The 24399-nt window shown below is 35.2% G+C and overlaps 1 protein-coding gene across 1 annotated transcript; it reads right to left on the reverse strand.

Annotated features, from left to right (window-relative positions):
* Positions 1 to 482: 482 nt before the first annotated feature.
* On the reverse strand, positions 483 to 12056 carry LOC113781113 (arabinosyltransferase XEG113-like). Its single transcript, XM_027326963.1, has 13 exons — positions 11501 to 12056; positions 10267 to 10548; positions 9972 to 10177; positions 8709 to 8814; positions 5781 to 6037; positions 5483 to 5618; positions 3711 to 3805; positions 3566 to 3619; positions 2805 to 2918; positions 2100 to 2198; positions 1883 to 2002; positions 1089 to 1175; positions 483 to 943 (listed from the first exon to the last, which is right to left on the reverse strand). The coding sequence occupies exons 1-13, from the start codon at positions 11676 to 11678 to the stop codon at positions 776 to 778; spliced, it is 1902 nt and encodes a 633-aa protein (XP_027182764.1). The 5' UTR covers positions 11679 to 12056; the 3' UTR covers positions 483 to 775.
* Between the last annotated feature and the right edge of the window lie 12343 nt (positions 12057 to 24399).

The following is a 24399-nucleotide window of genomic DNA, read 5'->3' on the forward strand; positions in this document are numbered from 1 at the left end:
ATGGATATTCTTGAGCGGTTGAGCCTAACGTCTAAATAAAGCTTAAGAAACTAAATTTATAATCTGCACCTGCTTATCACATTTTTATCCAATTCATGAGTTTGAAATGTATATTCTCGAGCCTAGCATCTAAACAAAGTCCTTTGTAGAAACGTCTGTGCAATTAAGAATTTCTTTCTGGATCTTCTCCATGAAATGTTGTACAAGAACCCGTTGCATAAACTAGACTGAACGTCATTCTGTTGTTTCTTTTATAAGCTGGTAATTTGTTCATTAATCGTACCACGTTTTAAGTTGGGACTCATGGGGAGTCTATAGCTGCTCCTTTTATCCAAAAACACAAAAAAAAAAAAAAAAAGTAAAGGAAAACAGGAGGCCCAATTTAAATATCAAGTCTCTTGCCTTTTCCCCCCGCAAAAAAGACATTTCAGATTATTTTCCCTACACTTGTATTGGTGCTGCTAAGAGATTAGCAACAACTATTTTTCGACAAGGGTATTTAACCTTTTATTTGCATTTTTTCCGATTGGACAACCACCAAAATTCTTTTGTACGTGTATACGTAATACATATTACAAACTATGCTATCCCAGAGATCAGCTAGCCAGCCTTGTAGATCTATAGATATGAACTTACATGTATGGCATGTATACAGCTCTATTGGTGTCAATAATGCAGCTTCAGTTATGAGAATAGCTCTAGCATTTCCTCCTCCTCCTGCCCTGCTCAAGTTACTTCAGCAGTGGACCGACATCAAGATAACCGGTGAGAGGTGTTAAACAGGTTGATGATCTTCCTCCGGAGTTTGAGGCGGTTTAGGTTTCCAATCGGGTTTTTCATCCCAATAGATGTCATAGAATATGTGACCCGGAGTATGATTTTCCACACAACACCATATACCTGTATATGTCTTCACACGCTTCCTGAATTTGTCCTCCATTGACTGATCATTGGTTTATTACAGTTAGTGCCTTTACAAAATAGAAATAAATTCCTAGAAAGCTTGAAGAATGTACAGAGACTAACACACAGACAGGCAAGCGTATGTATTACATACAAACACAAGTGAAGAGAGAGAGAGATATAACCTTGTCGGTGAAGCCTGAGAAGGCATCTTTCATCGATGAGAACTGGATGACTTCAACATCTTTGAATGATGAGAATACAGTCTTGTACTGATTGAAACAACCAAGTTTTAATGTTGGTCAGTAACAGATCTTCAAAGTCTGATGGATTGGCAGATATAAAATACATAGAACTGATAATGCAAAAGATAATACCCCAAAATAGATGAAAGAAATGGAATGGATTCAAGTTTGTTTGTCTGGATATAGCCCACCATACGTGTGTTTTCTAAAATATGAATAACTGATGCTGAAAACAATAAGGATTGAGATAAGCTGAAGGAAATAACACAGGTTAATTGGTGCTTGGCATATTCATGTAGGCAAATTTTGTTATCAAATAGGTTAAATAAAAGAATTCTGAATCTGTTCATTTGGGCACCTAATAGAGTTGTCAAACAACCCCTAGCCCATTTTCAATGAATCAACCATGATATTTGTCCTATTTCCCTTAAACTGCTATCGAATAGACCATCTCTGGCAAGAATGGTTGATGGTTGTTAGTAGCAAAGCTACTGCAAACTTAAAGATGCCATTTTAATGGTCACCACAAGTAATTTCACCAGATTTCTGTTTACTGGTATTTGCACTAATGCAGATAATTAAATCTGTTGATGGATAAAATGCCAACAATCAGCAATATCCAAACCTTCACGGGGAAAAAATTCTGAAAAACAAGTTGAATAACTATTACATATGAAACAGTAGAAGTTCTGGAATCCACACAATAGATTTGAAGTCTAGTGCAGAAATCATACCGTTTCTTCAGAACTACGCTTTGGAAATTTGAGAATTCCAGCTTGACTTGTACTGTTCGAAACTTCACAACCTCGTGACCCCTCTTGACAAAGATTTACATCAAGCCATGATTCTTTCACCTGGGAAAAAAAAAAAAGGCATAATCAGAGTTTGTCACTGAGATGTCACCAGAGATGCAAAGTCATAAAGCTGTTGTTTAGCAGCTCGAAGGGAAACCTTCTTGGGCATTGATGGATTATCAAATAAAGAATATTCCCTAATTCTGATCGGTGGTCCAAATTCATCCTCTGGCAATTCCTTCAACATTGTGTTAACCTGAATGAAATTTTACAAGGAATTAACCGAAACTGAACACAGTTCATAGGAAATTATAGATGCATTGAACAAAAGATTATACTCGCAAACCTATTGTGAGACAAGATACTTAAGATGATTCCACCTGCATCATGAGGTGGTACTTTTTACATACTGTAGAGCTTCTCTACAGGAAATTGACTTTATGAGAAAAAAACAAGGCTCCTTGAAAAGTATTGTGATAAAAAGCAGCAGCCTCAACTCAGTAATGAAACTTCAGAAACATTAAGAGTCCATTATTATTACTCGACCATAGAATGGACTCCTGGAAAGAACCTATCATTATCTGTGTATCAAATAAGCAGAGACTACTTAGTAAATACATAGGGAAACCATAGCCAATTGCAAATGTGAATTACTTCTAAGGCCAATTGCTAGATAGTCTTATACCAAGTACATCACTTGCAAGAAGACAGGACATAATTTTTCATTCCCCTACCTGCAATGCCATCCTATTTCTTTCGGTTAGCATAGGTATGAACCAATTAACTAAGCAACCAAACTGGTTTGAAGAGCGTCTTTATTATAATTCTTCTGAGGCAAATTAGTCCTAAAAGCATTTAGTACCTCAAATACATGATCCAAAGGACAGATAAAAGGTTGTTTCGTCATACTGCCTTGCAAAATTCCAGGATGTCCAAACCATAACCTATCCAACCTGCACCAGAGCGGAGGCATTACCTAAAATCACAAATAAGAACAAAGAGAGATCAAGACATGAAAATAATGCTGCATCTTAGATTCCATACAGACAATCAACTTCCAAGGTAATTTAATAATGTTACATAAACAAGATTAAGCTTTCACAGACCGACGGTATGAGAACTATCATGAGCAGACTTGCATTCATAAAGAGCCCTTGACAATCCAATTAGTGCTCATGTCACATCAAGCTGGGACTCTTAGTAAACAACCTTTTTCACTATCAGGGTTTAAAAGATTAACACATTAGAAGTACATTGTCTTAGATTGGGTTTCCTTACTTTTATTTTTTTACTTTAATTTTTTTTAGCTAGCCGTCCATTCAAAAGGCCTTCATAATTTTATTAGTGCTCATTGCGCATCAAGCTGGGCATCCTAGTAGAGAATTTTTCACTCAGGGTATAAAAGATTGGTTTAATCTTTTATACACTAACAATGTATACACTTCACCATTGGATGCACGACACATAATCCAAATTTGAATTTGAAACCCAAATTTTGTAAATGTGTCGTGCATCCAACCATGATAATGTATACACTATCAGTGTATATAAGATTTACTCTAAAAGATTTACATCTTCAAAGTACAAAATTTTAGACTGGGTTAAAGAGGAAAGGATTCTTACCAATGTACGATTCAGCAATGAAGCAACAGCAAGGGCAGTCCTTATTTGTTTTATCTGCATAAATGTATATAAGAATGAAACATGAGAAGACATGACAAGGTAATTAAAACCAAAAAAAAAAAAAAACATGTTAATAGGGACATACTTGGTAATTTACAAGAGCAAAGTGTGATTCAACATTATGTTCTCCATCTAGTAACAAGCTCTTGGGTATATAAGGTTTGAATGTCAAGAACCCTCCTGCATAAGATTCTCAAAAACATTACAAACTCAGCCTTATACCAGCAAGAAAATGACTGGGAAAAAGAAAGCTACAAATACCAAAGATATTCAACAAACACCACTGGAGATAGGTAACTAGTCCAAACACAATAGAATACAAGCAAAGAAGTTCAACCTTGAATCTAGAGAAAATGTCTCTATACTCTTCATGTGTGTATCCGTTGGCTAGATTAAGCTCATAGAAAATTCAAAACCTCTGACTGAGTAAAACAAAAAATGAATAAGAAGTATCAGAGAACGTATATCCCCCTTTGCCACAGTTAACACAAAATGAATTTCCAATTCATTGCTCTCTCTTTGAGACTCTAGGTCCGTTGTTACATTTCCTGGGTTCTTGAATTGTTGATTGAACCAAGTTAACATGGAAAGAACCTAGTCCAATGGAAGCTTAAATAAATACCAAGGAACAGAAATAACAAATAGAAAAAGAAAAGGACTTTCCCCCAAGAATCAAAACATATTGAAGTGTGAAGTAAGAAATGATGTCACAAAGTAGTAGATAGTTCAGGGGTCAGAAAGGTACACAGTGTACGCTATCTTGGATAGGCTCAGGATTAGTTGCAGATCTTTCAAGAAATTCTTTAACAACTTTATTGCAACTTTGGATAATATAGTAATAACAGGTATATTTGAACAGGGTTGTTCAGCAGCAGTCATGGACTTTGCTGAAATCTGCACGGACTTCAAGTTCTTTGTTCATTTTACATCTCCACAAGACATTTTAGGAACAGTAATATCAAACTTAAGACAGCAGGATCGTCACAATTAACAATTATATCAGATCTAACAATCCACCAAGGAAAAACACTTCATTGTTTAGGATCTGCTTAAAATAATGTATGAATTTAACTAGCAAAAGATTGGATGGGGTGAGAATTTATACATGCAAGCTGTACATGAGTTGAGCATAGATAACCTAGTCTAAAGTTTTCATTATTTTCACAACAAACGAAGTAAAAACTTCCAATTGATACACGAGTGAAGACCATCGATACAAAAATTACATACTCCTTTTAGTATTGGTTTTCTCAGATGTGACATGATATCCAAATTATCAATGTTGAGAGTGAAAACTATTCATCTAATAGCTCTTTAAAGATTCAAAACCTTTAAATTATAGGCATCTTTTCCGGTATTATACTCAGGTTCTAGCGAGGTCATCTCATGTTCTGAAAGATAATAGCCAGTACTTCCACTTGAAATATGATAATTTATGTAACTCTAAGACGTGGCTATGTAGCGTCCATACCGCATGTACTTGTTTCGGTAACCAGGGCAGTAGAAATATATAACAACAGAACAACTTAAATTTACACGTTCCCTAAAAGAAATAGCTCATTCCAGAAGGAGAAGCACTTGGGCTGCAAATAGACAAATATGGTGATGATAGAAACAAGAGGGTCCCAAAAACTCTTTGTAAACTTGTTATCTTAAATTGGATGGCGGTTGCGACCCAGGACAAGGAATTGAAAATATGATGCCCCTTAAAGGAAAGATTAACACACTCACAAGAAAGCTACACACAGAACCATTTATGTATACAGAATGAACATAAGAGACACGATAATCACCACAAGCCATTTATCAGAAGGAAATCCATGCAGATAGGTTTTTCAACATTTAGAAGAAAAAAACCTGATACATCGTAGTAATCTGGTGGATCATAGAAAACCATTGCTTCTCGTAGCCTATGACGCTTTCCCTCAGTACCAGCATATTGGAATGTGGTATGTACAGCATAAGGCTCCAGTCTGAGTTGTTGATACATTGCCTGTAAATTAGCATAGGGGCACAAGAAACTTTAGACCTAAGAATAGTTTTACGAAATGAAAAATAAGTTCCTAAATTGGCCAAAGATGTTTACCCGGTTATTACCTGCGCGACAAAATCAGAAGTTGAGAAGCAGAAAAATAGCATCATTTCAGGGGCTTACCTGGACAAAATAAGTATGGCCACTGCAAAAAATACTTGCAGGGAGAAGACCTAGCTTGATGTTTCCATCATAAGCATAGGCCAGTCCACTTTCTTCATCAACAGGTGGTCCTAGCTGCCTCCTGACAAGATCATTGAAACCATTCTGATCCCATACATCATCATTAGCGAGAAGCAATTCTTTCCATTCTCTTGCCAATTTTTTTGTAGAATTGGATGGCCGCCAGTGGAATATACCAATGTTATATGCAGCACCAACTACGCAAGAAAAGGCATTTCATGTGTAAAATGGCATAAGAGTAATTTTTTATTAGTTATATTCGAATATCTTTGTTCTTCAGCATTTTTCTAAATTCTATATGAAAATCAAGCACAGCTATCTGATCCTGAAATATATCAGAGAGAAAAGAAAAGAAACTTAATTGAATGTGAAAAAAATCAAACTTAAGAACTGATGTTTTACAACTCAATGGTGAAGTTCTAATTAGCTGGTTTGCGCAGGTCCAATAGTAGAACAGGAAGCATGCTTCTGAGGATTAAAATTGCATGAATACCTTCATATCAGCATTAAAAATGCACTCTAGCCAGTTCCGGTGAATCATTGTGAATAAGCTATATTAATATTACTTTCATGTGGGCTAATTATTGGTGTCATTGACACTATTATGGTTTTGTGATACTTGTCCTTTAGTTTTAACTGTGGGAATACAAATTCAGAGAGAAGTGTCTCATCAGATGCCAGTCTTGTAAGACTAGTAGTAGCGCAAATTATCCACATGCATGACCAAGTTGTCAGATATTCATTCTCTAAAGTCAAATGACTAAGTACAGGTTTACATGGTATAGCTTGTTTCAGCCATGACAACTAGCAGACTAAGTTATATTCAGCTGATACCCAGCTTCCCAATTTGCACTCTTCCAGAACAGCAACTTATGCTTTAAACTAAATAAAGTTTCCCTTATAACCTTATTTTTATGCGTAAAACAGCAGCACGAATAAAAAGCCCTCATTAAGTTCCATTTACTCTAGACCAATAATCTTAGACAAAAATGAAATATGTCCGTTTGGATTGGCCCATTTTTCAAAACTAGTTTTTTAAATACAATGCTACAGTAATACACAAACAAAAACAACTCAAAAAACATATCATCCATACAATATATCAAAACAACTGACAAATATACATAAAAAATTAAAAAAATAAATTCTACAATATTTTCCACCTATCACCGCCACCACCCACCACCGCCACCGCCACCGCCACCACCCCCTCCCTCTTCCTCCTCCCTTTCCTTCCCTCTTTCTCCTCCCATCTTCCCCTTCCCTCTTCCTCCTCCACCAGATCAAAGGGGGGAGGAGAGGGCCTCTTCCTCCTCTCCTCTTCTCCTTCCCCTTCCCCACCTCAATTTGGTTTAGACCAGATCGAGGGGGCAGGGGGGATGGAGGGAAAGGAAGGGGAGGAGGAAGGTGGAAGGGGAAGAGGGAAGGGAAGAGGGAGGAGGAAGATGGAGGAGGAGGAGAAGGAAGAGGGAGGGGGTGGTGGCGGTGGTGGTTGTGGGTGGTAGTATTTATTTTTAAAAGGTACCATAAAAATATTTTAATTTTAAACGTTACCCCAAAATATATTCCAAAAGCCCCTCCAAAAACATCACAAAAAACATATTTATGGTAAAAGTTTTTCATATACACTGCTACAGTAAAATATTTCAAAAACACCCTAAAAAATAGCTAATCCAAACGAAACTGTTTCAAGAGGCTGGTCTTGGCAGACGCACAATAGTTGATCGTATGCATCAGATCCTGGACAAAAATATATCCTGACAAGTTACTCCACGGATTGATTTTTAACCAAAGTGCACATTTAGACTTAAAATCGTAAATCTTGTCAGGATAACATTTAAAATAAATTCTTACAGGCAAAAGAAGGTTGATTATACTCAATAGGACCTTGAAATCAATTATTAACCCACCAAAGAGGATTCATTTGCCCATAAGAACAGAGGCACAACTTAAGATGGTCAGGTTTGATGACTGTTTCCTGCAGGGAACCTTGTTGGAAAATAGTCAAGCAAATTTTTCTATTCACCTCATTGCTTCAAATTCATAATACAGGTCCTAGTTGAATCAATAATCAATCATTATTATTCATCTTAAAGGCTCAAACAAGATGGTTACCAACCAGATTGCATGCATTTACGGAATACACCTCCCCCCCGTCCCTAATGCAAAGGACAGTAAAATTTCACTTCACATAATTAAATTCACTGATTAAGAAAACAACATTATGGATAGATTAATATCCTGAATGCTGAAAGGAGATGCATGAGGTTTAAGTTCAAGTAAATGAGCAGGACCAATTTAAAAATTGTCAATGCAGAAATGAATAACCACAATCCACTTTGGCCAGGAAAAGGGCTGCCACATTCCCCAAGTATTAACAGCAAGGCAACAGATTGGAAATGCGAAACTATTGTGATACCAGCATTTATGAAATTTAACTATTAATCCAAAATTAGTTTAAGTCAAACTAACTCCATTAAAGGATTTAAAGTTTTGAAGCGTTATTACAGAACTAAATCAAGTACCATTGATAAATTCAGGAAATTTAAAATTTTCATTTTTTTAGAGCAGATCCAACTATATGAACAAGAACACAAGATTAAGGAGATATTTCAAGCATAATATAAAATTTTCAGCAAGACACTTCAAGCCATCATGTGAGTTGCAGAAAATTCAATTTCCTATCAGCACTTAAGAATTCAGTATTTGCAACAAAAAAGCAGCATGTTCATCCATTATTGACCTAAAATAAGTGATAACATAGCAAGATAATTTCATATTCTTACAAAACTATCAAGCAAGAAAATCTAGTCATTAGCAACTGTATAAAAAGAAAATAGCAGGGAAGTAACTTCCTTCAAAGTTTACCTTGTTGCCAGATGTCCAAACTGTCATCAACAACTGTTGGTGCAACTTGATCAGTTGAGGTCAAGATATCAGCTTCAGGGAAACGTGCTAGATAAGGCAGCGGATTCTATTACACAGAAATTGAGAAAGTGCAACAAAGAAAAGGTGAAAATTAGGCATGCAGATCAAAAGTCAAAACAGATTTTGGTATACCTTTAGAAGGTCAAAAAAGTACCTTCAAAGTTTTTTTTTTTGGTTTTTGTTTTTTGGTTTTTGTGGGGGGGGGGGGGGGGGGGACGGACAAGATGGAACATGTAATTACCAAGTAGAGAATATATAAAAAAAAAAATTATTTTAAGGATGGAAGACAGTTTGAGATTCAAGCGCTTGAAATAAAAAAATCTGGATGACATTACTCTCCATTATCAATGTTCAATCACCCTTCTCTGTATTGGTATCTTGCTTTCTTAGTAGGGACTAGTGAAAGGGACTAACAAATTCATATTTTCTCATTGTTAAAGGTCATACTTAACCAGTAATACACAAATGATAATTTTCTTCTAAATCTCTAAAACATTGTTTTATGATCTCTCGCCGCATCTCTCTCTCTCTCTCTCTCTCTCTCTCTCTCTCACACACATGCAAACACAGCAATCCCATAACTCTCCGCTGCCCAAGATTCTAAATAGTGAATTCACAATCCATCAATAAAGATAAACACTACTGTCAGATTCATGGTACCTTCCCCATTGTCCCTCCTCCCTCTTGGAGATCTTGAGAAGTACTCAATATCTGACAAATAGAATAACATAGGTCTACAGACTTGGTGTCTATGGTTGGTCTTGTTACATTCAATGGTAGAATAAAAAAGTAGAATCGCACCATCTTATGTCCATTGCACACCACTGCATTAGAAGGATTTGCACACCCAACCAACAATATCCCTTCCCTCCTTCACTTTACTGAAATTCCTTATGAATTTTAAAATTTTGAGAAACAGCTGATTAATTCTACATGACTATGTCACAGTTGGACATACTTGACTGGCATCCATCCCTCCTTTCCTTCTTTCCTCTCTCACTCTCTTCTGGCATCCTTTGTGAAGCCAGCCAATTGGAGCAGTAGATTGACAAATTCAAGTTACTAATTCTGCCTCTTTACCCAGCTCATAAAAGGTGCAACAGGACTTACAGTACCAGATCATTTTTCAAGCCAAATGGGATCAGTCTAAAGATGACAACTTTACTTGATCAGGCAAACAAGTAGTTGAGCAAGAAAGGTTACCTTCAACCAGACCATGTCTGTATCGCACATTAGTATTTCAAAACCCATAGGAAGAATGGCATCAATCAGAATAACCTTCTGCCTTCCCATCTTGTGAAATGCTTTTGAACCCCATCCAACATCTACTGTGCTCATATGACTACCCATATCAAAAACTGGTACACCTTTCCAGTAAAGAGCCTCAACCAGTTTTGTGTCCATGGCACCTGCATCACAATTGAGTTGTTTTTGAACAATTACGTCACTGTTTCTTGACCTCTTTCTCCAGCTCTATGAGAAGACAACTATCACTTACCAACAAGAAGGTTATCGACACCTAAATCTGTCAAGTGCTTTACCCATGTGAGGATGAAATCCATGAAAGCATAGTTACCAAAGGTGATTACTATAACATTATCCTTCACCCTTTGCTGAACCAGTTCCTTGGTCAATCTAAAGGTTTTAAGAGGTGGCATCTTAGAACCAGAAGGGGGGGCCTCCCAAATAGGCTTCATCGATTTGCTTTGTGTTTGGGAGGTGGAACCCAGAGACACATTCACAACAGTTACATGAGAAGAATTTGATACCTGGTTTTGGACTGGAGAAAAGGCAAGTAAAATAAGATACTAGATTGGGAAAAATTCAGGCATGAATTAACAGCTTAGCAGAAATAACATCTAGATATTAAAGTCAAATAACATATAGTAGATACACAAACTTGCATGAAATCAGCATTTTTTTAAAAATTTTGTATTAAACTGTAATCTGCTTATTGCAATACTAAATTGCTTTTTAGGACTGTTAGGGGAGTTGTACACCATCTAACAACATGACATCCCACATCAACAATCCATATGGTTAACCATAAGATGCATGAACATTTTAAATGTACAATTCGAAACCCAGTCTTTTGCATATCTTCCTCTTCTTGGTATATTAGTTACTTGAGTCTTAACTAAAAGTTTTCAGGAACCTAAAGAATATCATACCAAATCTTCTCTAGAAAAGAGAAAGGGAAAAGCAGTTCTCCAATACAGCAAGCAATAGTCACCAAAATCACCCTTAGCATGCTTCCCCCTCCACCCCCCCCCCCCCGGCCCGGGGTGGGGGGGGGTGTGTGGGAGGTTACAATCAACCATTAACTTTTGAAATATCCGAGAAAAAAAATGTAATCCACATGCATAAAGTTTCACCAATGTAAAGTTCATATAATTGTGTTGGAAGTACTAGACATCATGATGTTATAGCCACATTATCAGCCAATCTCAGAAATATAGTCCTTGATCATCCAATGGTTGACGACATTGCAATAAACGAGCTTTTAACACAGAAATCCAATAAAGTATCACAGACCATGATATGATAGCAAAAGGGCCAAAAGAAAAGCAGATTTCCCTCCAATTCATCAATTAAACCAAAATCCAAAAAGACAGAAACTTTATCAAACAACAACTGAAAACAACAAAATGCTAATTGAGACAGCCTTAAAAATCATTAAGAACTTAAAATATGAATTGAAAAAATAAACCTTTCTTAAACCCCAAATGTACCTGGACTGAACCACAGGGAGGAAGAGGAAGAGGAGGAAGACGACGATGAGGAGCTGTAAACTGCCGAGAAAACATAGAAAGAAGACACCACTATTCCTACCACCACAGTGGCATAGATGGTCAGAAAAACTGGCTTGTAATTAGCCATATCTTTGATGGGACTGTTCCAAGAGGCCATTTTTGCAAATATTAATACCTTTCCAAGAAAACCCACCAAGGAATTTGGATTTTAATTCAATTTAATTGCAAAGACCCAATTTTCCTCATCTGGGTTCTCATCAAAACATCAGAAGATCTTCATGGCTACTCTCTCTAGGTAGATTGTGCTAGACAAGGCTTTAGGGTGGCGAAGCTGGGTATATGTGGGGATATTTTGGTGGTGGAAAGTCAACACATTACAGCCAATAGGATGATTATTAATATTTCATGTTAACTGAAATTTCATTTGAAAACTGGAATGTGGAATATAGAAATAAGGCAAGTAGAACAAATCTTCAAATGTAATTGAAGAAAATATATATTGTAAAGATTTGAATAATTGGAGAGCAGGTGGTGGATCAGTAATGGTGTTTAGCTGGATTTATACATATTTATTATTTAGTTGGTGGTCCTTTATGAAGTCTTCCGAAATTGGATAGTTTACTCGCCTTTCCAGTCCTACTGGCAACTGGCTACTACTTTGTTTTAGGCTTTTAACAGAGAAAAGTAACTTTCTTTATATAGTTAATTGCTGCCCCCCTTAACGTTTGGTCTGAAATAGCTTTGGGCCCTCAACTTTATTTGTTAAGCACTTTGTCCCTTTTATTCATCGCCAAAATAACGGTTGGATAAAATGACTAAAATGAGTACGCACCTTTAAATTAAAAATTGCAATTTACTGCTATGAACCATGATTCTAAAACCACTTTGCTCTCTCCCCAATGAATCTTATACTTAATTTTATATCCTAATTCATGTTTAAGCATTAAATACCCTTTGATAGTTTATTTATATTTATTTTTTTCCTTTTATTTCTTCACTCTTAGAGTATTTTCCTTATTCTTATCCCATTCTCTCTTGCCACTACTAAGAAATATATGTAATTATTATTAATAATTGATTAATCACAAACCTTAATCTTAAGGATGTGCCTGGATAATTTATTTTTCAAGTTAAATGTGCTTTGTAACACACACAACATATATTTTATTTTACAAAGGTTTGGCTTTCTTAATTTTTTAATTGCTCATTCTTTTATTTTGTCAGAAGTTCTTTATTTGTTAATTTTCATGATGATTGATTGGTTAATTACCAATTCCTATATTTAATTCTTTTGTAGATCGTTGTAGTTTGTTGCTTGTACTACGACATTCATAATCTTAAAAATAAATGTATTTAGATATAGATACAAAACTTAGAGTTTACAATTAATTAGTTGCTAATATTGTTTAAAAAAATCTTTAAAATGACAAGAGGGAGGGATAAAATAAAATAAAAGGGAAAATATAAAGTAGTTTGTAAACCTCCATTTTCTGTTTTATGTACTTCTTGCTTCATGCTTTAACTCTAGATCATTAACCCAACCACCTAACCCTTTTCCAAACCAAGAAAATTTTAAGGAAGAAATATGTGAGTGAAAGGGTCGCAATCCTCCATTTTCCTAGGAAGCATGGATAGGTCTGTAGGATATTTGAAAGTTGCTGTATACTTGTTGAAAGCTCTGATTTGGCATGATTTCTTTCTTTTTTTTCTTCTATCATCCAATCTTATTGTTTACGATTGTGTTGTTTTGCACTTGCGTAGTATCTTGACATTAGTTTTAGAACGGATCCAAGTAATTACCATCCAAGAATCAACAAGTTCGATTCAACTAAGGACGGGAAGTAGAAGTCTGCTGGATTATATTATCATCTTGACGATTAATTTGTACAGAAGGTTCTACATATGTGCTTGATTCCTACTTTGATCTGCTCCCAGATGCTGATATAAGCTAACCTTTTTTATTAGGTAATGCTATTCAGAAGGGCTATTTATCTCTGCATGCAGTGTCCTTGATTTTGAAAGTGCAATCTAATAGCAAGTGCTGTTCTAATGAAAATATCACTTGGAAACATATTAGCACAGGATCCCTTGGATGGACAGAGCTTTTATAGTCATGGTTTGTCCTCGTGGTTGTGGTCACATTATGGTCATGATTGCTCCATATCGGTTGCAGAATGTCCACTGTAAATCGGATGATGCGTACATTACAGCACATAAGAGTTTTTAAAAATTTTAAAAAATATCTAAAAATAGAAAATACCAAATATTCAACTTTTATTTGATTTTTGATTCAAAATAGTGTAACTCAGTGAGTTTTGGTCGATATGTAATTAGTTTGAATTGACTCGATCAATATTAGCTAAGTCAGATCGAGTCATATCCAAAATAGTTCCACCGACGAATCATATGTTGATATCATACTGAGAAGGTCCGTTCCAGTTACATATCGTCCGAGTCATCTCGAACTCAGGCGATATGGTGAACATTGTTTGTAATGCATGTTCAAATCTATTTAATATGCTTCATTGACATTTTAGTACACCTTCAAACACCAATCTTGATCCTTTTGCTTCTGCTGGTTGCATAAGCTGTGGATGAATTTTTTTTTTGGACATTCTTATTTATCTGCTGTTATATAAGATTTGCAAAAACTCATTGGCGAGAAGCTATAGAGTGAGGAATATTGTATTGTAACTTTTTGACGTAATTTATAATCGCTTTGATCGGTGTTTGCATCCAATCTCATGAAAAAGGTCTATGAATCCTGTTGGAGAATGAGATATTAGATTTTAAATTTTGGAAATTATCTATGAATGAACGAGATAATAGCAGTGCATATTATTTAGGTTTTTTCCAACCATTTGTTATGACTGAAAACTTGGGTGTCAAAAGAAGAGCAGAAATGAGTAGAAACAAGACGTGTACTCGAAGAGTTGAAATGGATGTTCTCGAGCATAGCATAATGAAGCCTAAGAATTGAATTTATATTCTGCACCTACTTACCACATTTTTCTATAATTTTTTTGTCAAAACGGTAGAAAATTTTCATTTCACTATGCTTACAAGTAAATACTGGACAAGGTTCCATATAGTCATCTAGGGACAAGCCTCTAGATCATATTTACAAGTCACATTGGAAAGCAATGTATCCAGTAAACATTATGTACTGATAATTTAGTGGCAAATTTTGCTAACTCTATAATTATTCGAAGATCTTCTTTTCTTCCGACACCAAAGGAGATAACTTGGAAATTCTATTGAAATGCCAAAATATCTTCAATTAGCTATCATTGGAGTTTCTGAGTTCAACAACCTATTAAATGTTTTCACTAAGGATTTTGACTTTGTACCAATTTTGTTTCATAGCTTTAATTATAGCACACTTAATTGCTTCAGTTGCTTCCAGTTCTGTAGATCCATCTTTGCTTTCTGGAGTGCCCATCCAGTTAGAAGTTTCCCTCTCCAATTGGTTCCTATGATCCCTGTTCCTATTCTATTGCATGCCTTCGTTCTTTCCGCAGCTATTTTAATATTGATTGTCAGCTAGTCTTTGCTTTCTGTTTCTTTCTGGTTCTTGCTATCCTTCATCTGCAATGAACTTCTGACTATATTTACTTTTAAGATCTTCTTGTACTCATTCCATTCCCCCCAGACTCTACATATTATTTGAACAAAATTTTTCCTATAGAAATGAAAATTGTTTCAATCTTTCCAGATTGCCTATAGAGTATTCACAATGAAGGCTATATGCTCATTACGTTCTATCCTATTTCTACTGGCCATTACCCCATCATGCTAGTTAGGGATGGCAATTGGAGTGGGTGCCCAAAAGGGTCTAATGGGGTGGGGGGAATTTTTTTCCCCCGTTTAGAAATGTGGCAAGGGGCGGGGGTATACCGCCCCGCCACCCGTTAAAAAAATTAATATGTATATATGTATATAGTTATATATATATATAACATTTAATTTAATTAGTTACAAACTTATGATAATGATATTATTAGTTATATGTACAATATAATGGATATTAGTATATGTATTATAATTGATATTATCAATTATACTAATAATTATGCATGTCTACTAATAGATTCCTAATTAAACCGAACACAATAACATTTTTTTTCTCAAAAAAATACAATAATGACTTAGTAATTGTATTTGTGTCAAAAGTAAAAACTTGACTACTTTAGTTGTATTTGTTTCATCATATTGGATTGTATTCAAATAACTTTTGTTTGATAGTTTTTATGGATTTCAATTGTGAAATTACAATGGATAATAACTTGGTAATGTATTGATATTTTAGAATTTGATTATTTGCTAAAATTTGACTATAATAAAATATGACAAATTTTTATTAGCCCCGCAGGAGAAGCGGGGCGGGACGGGGGGAATTAGTGTTCAGCGGGTCGGGGACGGGGCCCCAACCTCGCCCCGTTGCCATCGCTCTTGCCCGGTTGCCATTCCTACTAGTAGTCCCAAAAATTTCATCTTTTCTCAACAAGCCCATCCCAATAGATTGAAGCGAATTTCCATAATTTCATAGCCACTAGACCAAAAAAAAAAATCATATGTTCTTGAATTTTTATCTCATTGCCATCGTGTTTACCTCAGAAAAGCCCTTCTGCATTCTTTTGTAGATTGGATCATTAGTAGGCAGAGTACTTGTAAGGCATTTCTGCAAGAAATGTTTTAGTTTGTGCCTGGTTTTCATACCCGCAATCTTTTCTAAATTTTTTAGTTATGCTTGTTTTTGCTTCTGCTCATTCTTGCTTCATTCTGATTCCCTCTCCCCTTGTTCATGTCATTTTTCATGCTTGCTTTATATCCTAATTGCATCGACTAGATTCCATTAATTGAATGCTTCCAATATGCACAGTCTTCCCTACCAGATAGAATTATTGGTGTTTGCATAATTAATTTGGCATCTTCTTGGCAGGACAATTGATTTATCAATTGTTTCTTCCACCTAAAATTCTCTACCATAATTGCAACTTTTTCAATGGTGCATTCCTTTGGTTTCCTAGTAGAAATCTTTCCTGTCTCATTAAATGGTATCCAATGATCCTCCTATATATCAATGTGCTTTCCATTGTCCATCTTTTTCCTAATTCTCTTTTCCAAAAAGTCCCTAATAACCATGAAGCTTTGCCATATCCAAAAAGCTGATTTTGGAAATGGGGAGTTGAAGAGGGGCTTTCTATTCAGGTACTTGAATTTGAGAACTTTGTAGATCCCTAAAACCCAAATCGCCACTTTTTTTACATTTAGACACGTTTTTACAACTCATCAATTGTTAAAAAAAGAAAACTCATCCATCATATCCTTTTGTCATCCTCCTTATTTCTCCACCAAAAACTGGCCATCAACTTACTAATATCTTTGCACAATAGTCCAAAACAAGATATCACATAAGTTGGCATGGCCATTAGAAGTAGAACAGATTTTAACATCACCTCTTTACTTGTTGGGTTTAAAAATTTCTCCTTCCACTCTTTAACTTTCCTCTACACTTTGGTTCTAATGTAGCCAAACACTCCCTCCTCGGATCTTGTAATTACAATGGGAAGCCCCAGGTACTGGCCTGCTTCGCATGCTGGATATTCCCCATGATACTACAAACTTCTTTTTTGGCTGCTCTGGACATTTTTGCTATATTGACTATTGACCATTTGTGCTGAAACTTTCTCGTACTTGCATAAAATCTCTTTAATTTTCTTAGCTTCCCTTGCATTGGATTTACAAAAAACAATGGAGTCGTCAACCAAAATAAATGAGTAATGGATAGTCCATTTTTGCTAACTTTCACCCCTGTGATACTTTTCTTATTAGCATCCTGCTTGAGCATATTAGAAAAGGCTTTAGAGATTAAGAGAAAAATATAGGGGGATAAGGAATCCCCTATCTAATCCCTCTAGTTGGCTTGATATATCATTTTCTCTACCTATTCCTATCGAAAGAGTAAAAAAAAAAAGGTTAGTCAAGAAATAATCTAGTTTTATCCATTTGTTGCAAAAAAAATCCATTTTTTTCCATTATAGAAGTTGAAAATCTCCACTCCACTCTGTTATATGCCTTAGACATATCAAGCTTTAAAGGCATGAAATGATCCTTACCAGTTCTTTTGTTTTTAAGATAATGAATAATTTCATGAAGGATGATAGTATTATCAGTGATTTGTCTCCTTTGAACAAAGGCTGCTTAGCTTTTGCTAATACATGTACTAAGGAAAGGTTTTAACCTATTCAATAGAATTTTAAAAATGATCTTGTAAAGGGCATTGTATAAACTAATAGGCCTATAATGAGATATGTGAGGACCCAAAATTTTTTCTTATTTTATATAATTTTATTTTATTTCTTCGAATACATTCTCTATACTTTACTTTATTGTCTTAATTTCCTAGATATTATTACAAGTGAATCATGTTTCAAATCATTTTCCATGTATAAGTTAGTGCATGTTAAGTTTTGTGAGAACCCTCACTTAAAAATATAAATTTTCCTAAATCACTTGCATTACCCTAATATTAAATCAATTATGACATTTCCTTGCATTGCATTTGTTATTCTTGATTTTGATGATCACAAAGCACTTTGAAATGTTTATCTAATTCTCTTCAAATATAAGTGTTTTGCTTTTTAGAGAATCAGGTACAAAGGTGTCAAGGAAAGAAAATCAACCAAAAGAAGAAGCAAAAACAGGGCACTCATGTCAGACGTCCGAAAGAATGAAGAACATCAAGAAGGAAACTCTGTCGGACGCTCGTGAGGAAGCATCGGACGTCCGGGAGGATTGGACGCACGTTTCGGACGCACATCGATCGCGTTGGATGTCCGAAAAATTTCGCAAAGTTTTGATGACTCTTTGACGACATTCGGACGTAGAAGCTGTCGGATGATAAAATCTCATCGGACGTCCGAACGACAACTTAGCTGATTTTAGGACGATGGGATTGGACGATGATTAAGCTGTCGGACGTTCGACAGCCCCAACGGCTAGCTGACTCTTCATCTGCCTTCTATCCGTGGAAGCATTAATGAAACCCATTTTTGGTCCACTTTAAATACAAACGATTCTGAACCAGGAAGTGACTTTTGCACACTTCGTTTACAAGATCTCAAGAGATATTTTAGCTAGAAAATAGTCTCCTAAGCAAGATTTGTTCTCCAAGTAGTGTGAAGTTCTTGTAAACACTTCTCTTGTGTTTGAATTTTTCAATAGTGTAGCTTTGTTGAGGGTTATCTGAGTGATAGTAAAACTTCCAAGTTTGACTAAGTGAGGCTTGGGGCAAGGAGGAAGTGATCCCTCCATTGTACATTGAGTTGATTATTTTTCATCTAAGAGAAGGTGCTCATCTTTGTGATTGATCTTCAAGTTTGAGGAAAGCTTGGTAGACAATCGGTTTGATACTCTATTTTATTCTTTTTGTTTAATAAAATTCTCATTGCTTATATACACTCTTATTTCTGATCAACATTGCTCTCTTCTTTAAATTTACTTGGCTGATCACTACTAGAAAAGAAGGTAAATTTTTATTAAAGAAAAAGTGCATAAACTCAATAAAGTATTTTTAATCAACCTAATTCACCCCCCTCTTAGATTGTCTTTGGGTCTTACAATTGGTATCAGAGTTTGGTCTCCTAGAGATTAAACTCAAGCGGCTTGGAGTAAAGATGACAACCAATCATGCCATATTTGTTGAGGGGCAATCTGTCACTAGGCCTCCCATGTTTACTGGTTCCAATTATGTTAGTTGGAAAGAAAGAATGATTATCTTTTTGCAATCCATTGATATTAAGCTATGATTTATTGTGAATGAAGGACCGCATGATGCTAACGTTCTTGATGCAGATACAGGTTTGTTTCGACCAAAAACAAGAGCTGAGTTGAATGCTCAAGATAGAACCAATCTCACATTGAATGCCAAAACCATGAATGTTCTTTATAGTGCCTTAGACTCAAATGAATCAATTAGAGTAAAAGGATGTAAATCTACCAAAGAAATGTGGGATAAGCTAAGAGAAATTCATGAGGGTAGTAACAACGTGAGAGAACAGAAAAAGTCTATCTTGGTCACAAAATATGAATCATTTAAAATAGAACCCCTTGAGAATATTGACAAAATGTATTGCAGATTCAATGACTTGATCAAAAATCTCGAGGTGTTGGGCAAAGAGTACACCTTGGGAGAGAAAAATAGAAAAATTTTCAATGCGTTGGGCAAAGAATGGGAAAGTAAAGTGACTGCAAAAGAGGAGGTTAAGGATTTGAATTCTGTGCCTATTGAATCTCTCATTAACTCACTAACCTCCTATGAGTTGAAGTTGAAAACTAAAGTGCAGGAGAAAGAGAACGCTAGAGCAAAGAGAAACATAGCTCTAAAGGTAGCTCAAGGTGAAAATGATCCAACTCAGTTGGATGATGAAGACTCGGATGGTGATGACAACGATATTGCTCTCATCACAAAAAGTTTTAAGAGAATCTTGAATAAAAGAAAGTTTAGAAGGGGAGGATCTAGCAATCAATTCCAGAATCAGTCTTCAAACGTAAGGAACAAAGGAAAATAAGAATTCAACAAGAAATAATTAGACAAATGCTACGAATGTGGACAGTCTGGACACTACGCAAACGAATGCTCCCTAAAGAAAAAGAAAGATGGAAAAGCTGATCAAAAGCGAAGGTTCAACAACTTCCAGATTACATGGAATGAATGTAACTCCGAAGGCGAAGTTGAAGAAGAAGAAGAATCAGCTCAAATGGCCTTCATGGCTATTGGAGATAATGAGGTAACTTCCATACACTCTCAATCTGAAAGTGATGATGAAGATGATGATGATCTTGAATCCTTTGTTGAAAAATTGCATAATGCCTTGAAGAAATCTTATGATAAAAACAAGCAGCTAAAACAGAAAATTGTTTTTCTCATTCAAGAAAATGCAAGACTTTTTCAACAAAATAAACAACTAAAGGCTGACAATGAGTGCCTTGTAAGAGCCGGATTTGATGTTCAAAATGAACTTGATAAAAAGACAAGTGTTTGTAAAATGCTAAAGGAAAGACATTGTGATTTGAATAAAAAGATGGATAATTTGGATGAGACCTTAAAAGATAGAAAACAAGATTATCTCAAAAAGAACATGTCAACCACCTTTCTTACTGCTCATGAAAGAACATTAGCACACAACAAAAATGCACATGGTTTCACTACATATAGAAGGAGTGGATTGAGATTTATCAAACCATTACATGTTAAAGACTCTTCCATTATGTATAGTTTTTGTTGTCAAAGAGGGCATTTGAAAGGAGATTGTTATGTGAAAAGAAATTTGAACAAAGGAATGAGATGCATGTGGTTAGTTAGACACAATGCTAACTATTGTGGACCCAAAAGTTAAAGGGTACCAAACACTCTCTCTTTTCAGGAAAAAGGCTCAAACAAGTCCAAATGGTTCATTGACAGTGACAGTTCAAGGCATATGACCGGTGATCCTTCGTTGTTCATAAAACTAAAATCAAAATCAAGTGGAAATGTGACATTTGGTGATGACGTGAAAGCTAAGACAATTGGAATAGGTGCTGTTGGTAAGGATGGTGAAACTTTTGTTCATAATGTGCTCTTAGTTGATAACTTAGGTTATAACTTGCTTAGTGTTAGTCAATTATATGATAAAGACTTGAATGTGTTGATCAAAAAGCATGAATGCATTGTGCTTGACTCTAAATATAATGTTGTGTTCAAAGGTAAGAGGTTTAACGATATTTATATTGTTGTTCTTGATAAACTTGATTCATCTAGTTTCCAATGTCTTAAAGCTTCAAATGAAGATCATTGGTTGTGGCATAGGAGATTTTGTCATTTTAACATGGAATTACTAAAGGAAATTTCGAAAAAGGAGTTGGTTAGAGACTTGCCAAAAATCAGTTTTGAAAAGGACAAAATTTGTGATGCATGTCAATTTGGGAAGCAAACAAAAATTTCCTTTAAACCAAAGAAGTGTGTGAATGCATTGTGCTTGACTCTAAATATAATGTTGTGTTCAAAGGTAAGAGGTTTAACGATATTTATATTGTTGTTCTTGATAAACTTGATTCATCTAGTTTCCAATGTCTTAAAGCTTCAAATGAAGATCATTGGTTGTGGCATAGGAGATTTTGTCATTTTAACATGGAATTACTAAAGGAAATTTCGAAAAAGGAGTTGGTTAGAGACTTGCCAAAAATCAGTTTTGAAAAGGACAAAATTTGTGATGCATGTCAATTTGGGAAGCAAACAAAAACTTCCTTTAAACCAAAGAAGTGTGTATCAACTTCTAAACCTTTGGAACTCTTGCATCTTGATTTATTTGGTCCTACTCAAATTACTAGCTTGGGAGGTAAGAGATATTGTTTTGTGATTGTTGATGATTATTCTAGATATACTTGGGGTGATATTCCTTGCTCATAAAGATGATGCCTTCAAGAATTTTACTTCATTGTTTGCTAAAGTGCAAAATCTGCTTGGTTTAAAAATTGTTAGGATTAGAAGTGATAATGGGACGGAATTCAAGTTTTGTGATTTTTCAGAATTTTGTGATCATAATGGCATAACACATGAGTTTTCTATTGCAAGAACTCCACAGCAAAATGGTGTTGTAGAAAGGAAAATAGGACACGCCAAGAGGCTGCTAGAACTATGTTGAGTAAATGTAGTTTGCCAAAATATCTTTGGGCTGAAGCGGTAAACACCGCATGTTATGTGATGAATAGAATCCTCTTGAGACCTATTTTGAATAAAACATCTTATGAACTGATTTTTGATAAGAAATTTTGTGATTTTTCAGAATTTTGTGATCATAATGGCATAACACATGAGTTTTCTATTGCAAGAACTCCACAGCAAAATGGTGTTGTAGAAAGAAAAATAGGACACTCCAAGAGGCTGCTAGAACTATGTTGAGTAAATGTAGTTTGCCAAAATATCTTTGGGCTGAAGCGGTAAACACCGCATGTTATGTGATGAATAGAATCCTCTTGAGACCTATTTTGAATAAAACATCTTATGAACTGATTTTTGATAAGAAACCTACGGTTGGATATTTCAAAGTTTTCGGTTGTAAATGTTTTATTTTGAATTTAAAGGAACATCTTGGTAAATTTGAAAAAAAAAATCTGATAAAGGAATATTTTTGGGGTATTGTGAGAACAAAAGAGGATATAGAGTCTTTAATAGAAGAACTCTTGTGATAAAAGAAGCTATACACATAACATTTGATGAAACTAATAATGATAATTCCAAAAGTTCGTGTGAGGATGATGATGTAGGTGTTCGTGAAGGAATGAAAATAACAATTGGAGATGAAGGAAACTCTAAACCGGAAGCAAAGGAAATGGAGGATGAAACTTATGAAGATCAAGAAAAGGAAGATGAAGACAAGAATGATGATTCATTCAAAGACCTTCCCAAAGCTTGGAAATTTAGCCAAAATCATCCAAAAGAGCTTATAATTGGTGATCCATACGAGAAGGTAAAGACTCGTTCCTCATCTAAGAAATTGATAGACAATTTTGCTTTAGTCTCTCTTTTTGAACCTAAAAATATCAATGATGCTTTAAAGGATGAAAACTGGATTTTGGCAATGCAAGGGGAACTTAATCAATTTGAGAGAAATAAGGTTTGGACACTTGTTGATAGACCTCAAAATCAACCTATCATTGGCACGAAGTGGGTATTTAGAAATAAGTTGGATGATAAAGGTGTAGTTGTAAGAAATAAAGCTAGATTAGTTGCTAAAGGATATGCACAAGAAGAAGGAATTGATTTTGATGAAACATTTGCTCCCGTAGCTAGATTAGAATCGATTAGAATGCTTCTTGCTTTTGCTTGCTTCAAAGGTTTCAAATTGTTTCAAATGGATGTTAAAAGTGCCTTCTTAAATGGTTTTATTGATCAAGAAGTATATGTGGATCAACCCCCAGATTTTGAAAATACAAAATTTTCAAGTCATGTGTTTAAACTCTCAAAAGCATTATATGGACTAAAACAAGTTCCAAGAGCTTGGTATGAAAGATTGAGTGGTTTCTTAATTGAAAATGGTTTCAGAGATATTGTGGACACCACACTTTTTACTAAGCAAGTGTTAAATGATCTTCTTATTGTGCAAATATATGTAGATGATATTATTTTTGGTGTTACTAATGAGTATCTATGCAAGGATTTTTCCACCATTATGCAAAGTGAATTTGAAATGAGTATGATGGGAGAATTAAATTTCTTCCTTGGACTTCAAATACATCAAGCCCTAGAGGGAATTTTTATAAATCAAGCAAAATACACCAAGGAATTGCTGAAAAGATTTGGCATGGAGAACTCAAAGCAAGTTGTAAGGCCTGGTGCAACCCAATGAGTACAAACAATTTCACAATGATGCACAAAGATATATCATATTTAAGCACAATAAAGAAAACTTAATTAAAGAGAAAAGATAAGAAATGCAAACCAAATATTAATCCAATAGCCTCTTCAATAGATGGCGATGCTAACTAAGATGTACAAGTGAAGGCTCACTCCTTCCTCACCCCAAACACACTTTGGTTGAGCCAAGGAGTTTTACAACAATTCTAGTTAACCCTCAACAGCCTACACTTGAAAGATCACTCACCCAATTAAGAACCATTTTATACAAATGAGGCAACCTTCACCAAGGTTTTACCACTTCAAGTGATAGGTTCACCTTCACCAAGGTTTTACTCCTCCTAGAGAATAACCTTCACTTGAGCAACCTCACAACCCAACTTCCCCAACCCCTTATACAACCAACAAAGAATCTTTCTACTCAAAAATCTCACTTGTAAGCTTGTATTTTGTGTTGGCAAAAGTCTCGTGTCTTCTTGTG

Source organism: Coffea eugenioides, chromosome 8, assembly GCF_003713205.1.
Source record: "Coffea eugenioides isolate CCC68of chromosome 8, Ceug_1.0, whole genome shotgun sequence".
Lineage (NCBI taxonomy): Eukaryota > Viridiplantae > Streptophyta > Magnoliopsida > Gentianales > Rubiaceae > Coffea > Coffea eugenioides.